Here is an 8,816-nt window from a genome sequence, read left to right on the forward strand (position 1 = left end):
TGTTTATTGACTTTGTTCTGGTTATTTGATAAACTTTGAATAATGAATGTTGAATTTATAACACTGAAAGATAAAAAAGTTTCCTTTACAAAAAATGCTCTTTTTTGCCCAGCTGAAATAGATTTTAAATAAAATTTCAATTGTGACGTCATAATAGGTAAAAGTTTTAAAGTAGCATTTTATTTCTAGGAAACTTTTTACTATAATGCTCTTTGTTTCCACTAAAAATTGTTAATTAGTGTAAATAACTTTTAATACAGTATTGTTTTTGAACTAGGAAGTACATTTTTACTTAAAAAATGTCCAATATAATCACTTAAATTTTATTTTACTTATTTGGTTGTATATAATAATGTTGTGTGAAGCTTTTGTACTTTAAAATTTATATTTTTTGTTTATGTGTCAACCAACTGGGTTTAAACCTTGAAAAGTTAAATTTTTAGAATTTTCAAATTTATCTTTAGACCTGCCAATTTATTCTTTTATCATTTATTGCTGTTTAAATATCTTTCTATTTAAGTTGTTTTATTTTTGTATATGTATACCACAAATTTTATTCTTGATTTTTTGAAATTTCATTATTAGTATTCCTGCACCATCAGGCAAACATTTAATTATAATTTTAAAGATTTTTAGTTTAGTTGTAAGTTTAAACATTTTTTGGTAATTACCTAGGATGATATCGCACCAATGTCAAGCTGAAATTATATTATGTTAAATATCTTTTTCAAACATAATTTTGGTTAATGCCTTGTATATTTGAACTAAAATTATACTTCGTTTTAAACAAGCTATATAAATACAGTTAGAATAAAATTCATTTGTTATAAACTAAAATACTCAATTGATTTTATTTTACAGTAATGTATAAGTTATGTATCATTTGCTTGGTTTTAAAACTAAAAGGAGTTAAATATTAAAGTTTTATTGGTTTAAGAAAAATAAGTTTTATTTATGTTTTTATAAAATATAAGTTTTAGGCCTATAATTATGGTAAAAAAACATGGAGTTTAATACTATTACAGCTGTATATTGGTACGACATCGTCCTAGGTAATTACCCATATTTTTAGTGAATTTTAAATTTTTAGTTTAAATTACTATATAGAAAATTTTATTATAAATATAATTTTTACGGCTCTTAGTTTTTGAACCCCCTTTGAAAAAAGTCTAGACACGCCCCTGGTCTATAATAGAATTTTAGGGTTTTAACAATAGCTGTGAAAAATAGTATGACATGAAATCTTGAACTTCTTGAAGGTTTTCAAGGGAAACTTTTTATTTTTACTAATTTTGTGTCAATTTAAAGTATCAATTCTTAAACATGAAGTTTGTTTAAAATTTTAGGTTTTTAGTAATTTCGAAAACTAAAGGTTTTTTTTTCTCAAATTTAAGTTTTTCGACAACCTTGTATGTATTTCTACATATTAGTTAAATATTTTGTTACCTTTTCAATCATTTCGGGCCAATATTAAACTATTTTTTAGTTACTAGTGTAGAAATATATCTCGATCAAACGTCCTACAAAACAAGCAATAATTAAGTAGTTTAGCCAGGTATTAGGTAAGTTGTCCAAGCCTTCTTCTAGAACATTAGAAAAGATCGAAATTAATATTTACAACCATTGTTTGCAATAGTAATTACAGGTACTGGTTACAGGGAAGCAAATTTCAAGAAAGAATTTGTTAATTATAATTTCAGTTTTCTTTTACATTAATTTAAATTATTTGCCAGTATTCAATTTTTTTAAGTCTTTATAATTTTTCATCCGGACAATAAAATTCCTGTGTTAAATTGCAAATTTTTTATTAGATAATCATCTATTATACTGATATCTCCTTTGATATTGATAGTTAACGATAAAAACACAAGTTTAATATATTAAATTAAGTTTATTAGTCGAGAAAATGAATTGTGCACTGCTATAATTATCTAACTTAACATAATTAATTTATATTTAGAACTGAAAGGTGGAATGAACATCGTCAACGTGGTATTTAATCGACCTCTTCGATGGTTGGTCCGGAGGTATCACCGGCTCCTGATGGTTGTTGGGCACCTGCTCCTGGGAAGCCACCTGAAATTTTATACATAATTAGAAATTTTTATTCATTAACTTTTTTTGGTCATTATTAATTATAAATCATAATGGAAACTTTCAACACAACTGTTCTGAACCCAGTGCATCCATGTTAGTAATCATTTCTTATGGTTTTAAGCAATATTTTAAAAATTTTTCTATTTAGAACTTTTTTACAAGCAATAATAAATATTCTCAATCCTACGTACCTGGCATACCGCCTGGCATTCCACCGGCACCACCAGCTGCTCCGCCCTGGTACAACTTGGTCATGATCGGGTTGGCAACTCCCTCCAACTCCTTCTTCTGGTGCTCGAACTCGTCCTTTTCGGCGGTCTGGTTGTTGTCCAGCCACTCCAACACTTCCTTGGCCTTGTTCACAACGGCGTTCTTGTCCTCATCGCTGAGCTTGCCCTTAAGCTTGTCGTCTTCAACGGACTGCTTGACGTTGAAGGCGTACGACTCGAGCTCGTTCTTGGCCTGCACTCGCTCTCTCTGCTTGTCGTCCTCTGCCTTGTACTTCTCGGCGTCGTTGACCATCTTTTCGATGTCCTCCTTGCTGAGACGACCTGGAGAAAATTACAAAGTTTAGAATACAGAACTTTTTAGTTTTTATTCAAGTTAAAATATTAACTTTTAGTCATCAGATTTAATCATATTTGTTTATCAACAGTTATGTTTTTCAGGAGAGCGAAAGTTGATCATCACTTGCTACTTGATAATTTTCTACCTAAATTCAACACTCAAAAATTACCCTTGTCGTTGGTGATGGTGATCTTGTTTTCCTTTCCGGTGGACTTGTCGCAAGCGGTGACATTCAAGATGGCGTTGGCGTCAATGTCGAAGGTGACTTCGATCTGGGGAACACCCCTTGGTGCTGGTGGAATTCCGCTGAGCTCGAATTTACCCAACAAGTTATTGTCCTTGGTCATAGCACGTTCACCTTCGAAGACCTGGATAGAGAAAAAGACAAATTAGTTAAAGTTAAAAAATTTCACTTAGTTATTATTAACATTTTTTATATTCTCATAATGGAAAATGTCAACAAGATGTTTCTGAACCCAGTGCATCCATGATAGTAATCATATTTTAATAAATTAATAATAAGTAATTTGAATATATATATTTATTTATTTATTTAATCAAATACCTGAATGAGGACTCCGGGCTGGTTGTCAGCGTAGGTGGTGAAAATCCTGGATTGCTTGGTTGGGACGGTAGTGTTCCTGTTGATGAGAGCGGTCATGACACCTCCAGCGGTCTCAATACCGAGAGAGAGTGGTGCAACGTCCAAAAGAAGGAGGTCTTGCACTTCCTCGCTGGTGTCTCCGCTGAGGATGGCGGCCTGGACAGCAGCTCCGTAGGCAACAGCCTCATCAGGGTTGATGGACTTGTTGAGCTCCTTGTCGTTGAAGAAATCCCTCAAGAGCTTCTGGATCTTGGGGATACGAGTGGAACCTCCAACGAGGACAACGTCATGGATCTTGTTCTTGTCCATCTTGGCTCCCTTCAGTGCCTGCTCTACTGGGTCAAGGGTGGCGCGGAAAAGATCTCCGCAGAGTTCTTCGAAACGAGCACGGGTGATGCTGGTGTAGAAGTCAACTCCCTCATATAGAGAGTCAATCTCGATGCTAGCCTGGGCGGAAGAGGAGATAGTTCTCTTGGCGCGTTCGCAGGCAGTGCGGAGACGACGGAGGGCCCTCTTGTTGGAGGTGATGTCCTTCTTGTGCTTGCGCTTGAACTCTTTGATGAAGTGGTCGACGAGCCTGTTGTCGAAATCCTCACCTGTTTCCAGAAATATTTTTGTTATAATTCAAGCATATGTATTTGTTAACGTTTATATTTGTTTTAGCTACAGTCATAATGGAAATTGTCAACAAAACTTGTGTTCTGAACCCAGTGCATCCATGATAGTAATCATGTTTTAACTTAGAATCTAACATATTAAATACTAGAATTTTGTAATTATAATACCACACAATTGTAATCAGTTACTTACCTCCAAGATGAGTATCTCCAGCAGTGGATTTTACTTCGAAGATACCATCTTCAATGGTGAGGATGGACACATCAAAGGTACCACCACCAAGATCGAAGATCAGGACGTTCTTCTCGTCACCAACCTTCTTGTCAAGACCATAGGCGATGGCGGCTGCGGTGGGCTCGTTGATGATGCGGAGGACATTCAACCCGGAGATGGTTCCGGCGTCCTTGGTGGCCTGACGCTGGGAATCGTTGAAGTAGGCAGGGACAGTGACGACTGCGTCGGTCACGGTCTTGCCCAAGTAGGCTTCGGCGGTCTCCTTCATCTTGAGGAGAACCATGGAGCTGATCTCTTCTGGGAAGAATGTTTTGGTCTCACCCTGTAAAAAAACATTCAAGATATACTAAACATAACTTAATTTGAAGAAAGCTTCAAACTTTTCTCAAGCAGATAGATATTTTAATTAGTAGAAATTATATTATTTTTGCTTTTTAAAAAGAATTATAGATATATATATTTTTTTTAAAACACTTACTTTGTATTCCACTTGAACTTTTGGTTTTGAATTGTCATCAACAACATTGAATGAATATTGTTTCATGTCAGTTTGAACAGCACTGTCACTGAATTTGCGACCAATCAAACGTTTGGCATCTAAAGAGTTTAATTCAAGTTATTAAAATGTCTTTTATTTTACCTGTACTAAGTTATATGTTTATCAATTTCAGATGGTGATACATATGTTCACATGTTTTTATTCAAATAAAAAATTCTGTGGATAAGTATTATATCATCATAAGTACAGTTGATAAAAAATACAATAACAAATAAAATAAACTAACCAAAAACAGTGTTGGTGGGGTTCATTGCAACCTGGTTCTTGGCGGCATCACCAATCAAACGTTCAGTATCAGTGAAACCAACATAACTGGGAGTTGTGCGGTTACCTTGATCATTGGCAATGATCTCAACCTGTGAAATTATTCATTTCTAATTGAGGGTTGTAAATAGATAACCATATATTAAACTCGGGAGCAAACATTTGATCTAATCAAATCTTCAGAAAATTAAGTTTTAAATGTTAAAATCACATTTATAATTCCAAGCACCAACAACAAAAATATTAACTTAATTATTTTAAATTTAATTAAGTTACAATTACTTACTTTTCCATGTTGGAATACACCAACGCATGAGTACGTAGTACCCAAATCAATTCCTACAGCAGGTGATTTAGACATGTTTAAATTTAAATTCAATTCCTGTTGATTTTTTATTAGATAACTGATAGGCACAATTCTTAAAAATAAGATAGCTTATTTAATATGCTCTCAATATAAGTTTTCTAATAACACTAATAAATTATTCCATACATTTATTAATTTAATGTCTAAACTTCAAGAGATTGTTGAAGTAAATTAGGGATACATACCATACTAAAATGATAAGAAATTTAATGTGTTTTGAGTCAAATATCTCAAATCTCTTAGAAATCTCAAATAGTATTATGCTCTTTAGTGTCTTCTGCTAAAATAACAATTCATTATAACTAATCAAGGTTTATTAAAACTAAAAATCATAAAAAAAACAAATATATTTATCCAAGGTAAGAGCAAGCATCTCAAAATAACCAATAGCTGCTTTTTATATGAAGTAGGACACTAATGTAGCTTCAATACTTCTTTGTATTTACCAACTCAACTTTTACATCTGAAAATACATTATAGGCAAAAAAAATATTCATGTATATGACTAGATGTGATAATTATTTTGTCTATCATTTTTAGAAAAAAACATCTTTTTGACTTAACAAAAACCTGACCGTAATTGATTAAAATATTCATACTTTGACTTATTTTATCAGTTAAATCAATTGGTTTAAATGTCTTTAGTACTTTTATATTATACATCTAACTGAAAATAAAATGTTATTAGAAAAGTAGTTATTCTTTAATAGACAAGTAATTTCATGTAATTCTGATGTTTTAACAATCTTTGGTTTTGCTTAAATTAGATGAGCGTGCCTAGGCTGGTGACTTAAAAATAAAAATTTATTATTAAAAAAAAACTACCAACCAGGGTAAGGATTAGGGGTAGCAGTGGTAGTTAAAATACAAAAATAGGAAAAAGTAATAATAATAAAAGTAGATAATTACCGATTCAAAGGTGCTCACCTCAAGTTAAGCATAACCAAGTCTTTTTTAATCAAACAAAAAGCACAAAAAAAATTTAGTTTTATCTGGAAGATAAGATAGATGTATATTTAAAATAATAATATTAGATTTTTGGGTATGAAGGATAAGGATAACGTGTGGCTTTTAAAATTTGAATTATGGATTTGCCATTAACTAATATAGAATTAGAAACACATAGTTGTTTAGTACCACTTAATACACTAATTTTTCACATTAATAAATATTTTTATAATAACGTTTAAATTTTAACTCATTCATTTACGATTTACAAATACAATAATCTTTATTTATTTTTTGATAGATATATAGCAGGGAAAAAAGATTTATATAATATACTTATTTATAGTTAAATATCTTATTAAGTATATTCTTGTTTGACTTGATATCACACATTTAATTAATCAATATAATATATTCAATAAATAACTTTGATCTACTTTCATTTGAATTTAATATAACAAAAATGCTGCATAGTTACAAGTAGACATAATTACCAATGGTTGATCTAGAGCTAGACCATAGTAGCAGACTAGGTAATTACCTAGCATGATGTTGCACCAATATTGAACTGAATTTATGAGGTCTAGTAAAACAATAATTTTAGGATAAAAATGACATTTGATTAATATATAAACAATAAAATCAAATTTAATCATCATGAAGCAATGTTTGAATATTAAATAGCATTAATTTTACAATATAATCGATTGTTGCAATTTAATGTTTTACTTAGCCTGCAAATCATTATAATAGAAATAAATAAATATCTAAATTTTATTGGTTTATAATTAAAATATTTAATTATATTTATGTAATCATAGAGCTTATTTAACACAAAGTACATATTAAGAAAAAACATGCCTGAATCTTAAACAGATTTTTAGCACAAAATTATAGTTAAAATAGAAATCAAAATCAATGTAATTTCAGTTTGATATTAATGCAACATCATGCTAGGTAATCACCCCAAATGATGTAGAATAACTTGTATGTAATGATGACACAATTTTTACACAAATAGGATTTTCCTAAAACCAGGGGGCACTAGTTTCATAATTAAATTTTTCACAGGATTATTTATTTTAGTTTTATACTATTTTCTTCTAAACCTGAGCTAAAATTTCGACTTGCTTTTGTATGAGGTCTTTCCAACAACTATCATTTTATCTTTCCATAAGTTCAGTTTAAAACTAAAAATATTTTATTACTTAAAACTGAATGAAAAGCAGCTCCAAATTAGGTTTCTAAACTCAAGCGGACTACCTACAATACACTAATATCATTAAATTTGAATTTTAAACCGAAGGTGAAATGACTCTTAATAGTAACAGACATTAATATTTAATGAAACTTAATTGTAGATAAAAATGATATTGAACTGTTAGTGGGGAAATGTAAAATTTGATCATCTGCTACCACTTAAAAAGTTGAAAAAAAGAAGTACAGAAGGTATTTACTCTGGTTTCTTTATATTAACATTAAAATACATCAAGGTAATTATTAACCCACATGAGAAAGATAACAATTCTTGTTTTACATGGACTATTCCAACATAAAATGCTTATAATACAACCCAGTTACATGTAATTATTTCCTAATAAAATGAAAAATATTAAAATCATTTATGAAGTTCCCAAAATGCCATTCAACTTTTAATGTAACACAGATGATAACTATTCCAGCTTAAAATAAACTGTTAATGGTTTACATTACAGACATATCTACACTTATTTTTTTAGTCACAATAATTAAATTAAATTTACATTTGATAATACGTAATTAAAATAATTTTTATTTGAAAATGTATGTTTTCAAGAAACTATGAGATAAACATATATTTACTTACTACTATGCTGTGAAAGCATACTTAATTTTTACTTCATAATGTAACCTTTTATATCCATGATGCAATAATACTTAAGATTTATCATTATTGTATGTGCCTTGATACATATTGGATATCATAAATAATATAAACAATTGCTGACTAACTAACACGCTATGATAGAATACTTAATTTTCACCTCTCACTGAAAGCCATTGCATCTTGATTCTGAACACTGCACAAATTTTTTAAAAGGATTTCCCTTTGCACATTTGAGTATATATACCCCTCAACTGAATTTTCTAGAATTTTCATTTACAATATGGCTGTAGAAATTTGCAGAATATTCCAGATGCATTTCAAAGTACAACATTCTTTTCTTATCAGGGCCAAAAATTAAGGAAAAACAAAGCTGCTAACGATTTTAAATTACCTCGAACTTACAAAAAAACTAAAATTGATATTTATTTTAAACTGTATAACTAAAATTGCATTTAAAAACTTATATTAAACATATAGAAAAATAAAACAATTTTATATAACTGAAATGTATTATATTTTTTAAGTATGCAATTTTTAGTAAACAACATGTCGTTTCAAATTACATTTTAAATTTGCAACTTTTTTTTCTTAAGACAAAAAAAATTAAAACTCTTTAAACAAAATGATACATTTCAACAAAAATTTCGTTTTTAATATACTATATTTTAAGCGTAAATTTATCACTTTAGAA

General features: G+C 30.0%; 1 protein-coding gene across 1 annotated transcript; it reads right to left on the bottom strand.

The window, feature by feature from the left end:
- Positions 1 to 1,877: 1,877 nt before the first annotated feature.
- Positions 1,878 to 8,308, bottom strand: LOC145842708 (heat shock cognate 71 kDa protein-like). The gene is made up of 9 exons (XM_082950186.1): positions 8,255 to 8,308; positions 5,230 to 5,325; positions 4,906 to 5,035; positions 4,599 to 4,717; positions 4,079 to 4,442; positions 3,230 to 3,864; positions 2,834 to 3,032; positions 2,289 to 2,648; positions 1,878 to 2,076 (listed from the first exon to the last, which is right to left on the bottom strand). Exons 2-9 carry the CDS (start codon positions 5,302 to 5,304, stop codon positions 1,997 to 1,999), a joined length of 1,962 nt encoding a protein of 653 aa, XP_082806312.1. The 5' UTR covers positions 5,305 to 5,325; positions 8,255 to 8,308; the 3' UTR covers positions 1,878 to 1,996.
- Between the last annotated feature and the right edge of the window lie 508 nt (positions 8,309 to 8,816).

This window comes from Thalia democratica, chromosome 8 (assembly GCF_965202585.1).
Source record: "Thalia democratica chromosome 8, ktThaDemo2.hap1.1, whole genome shotgun sequence".
In the NCBI taxonomy this organism is placed as follows: domain Eukaryota; kingdom Metazoa; phylum Chordata; class Thaliacea; order Salpida; family Salpidae; genus Thalia; species Thalia democratica.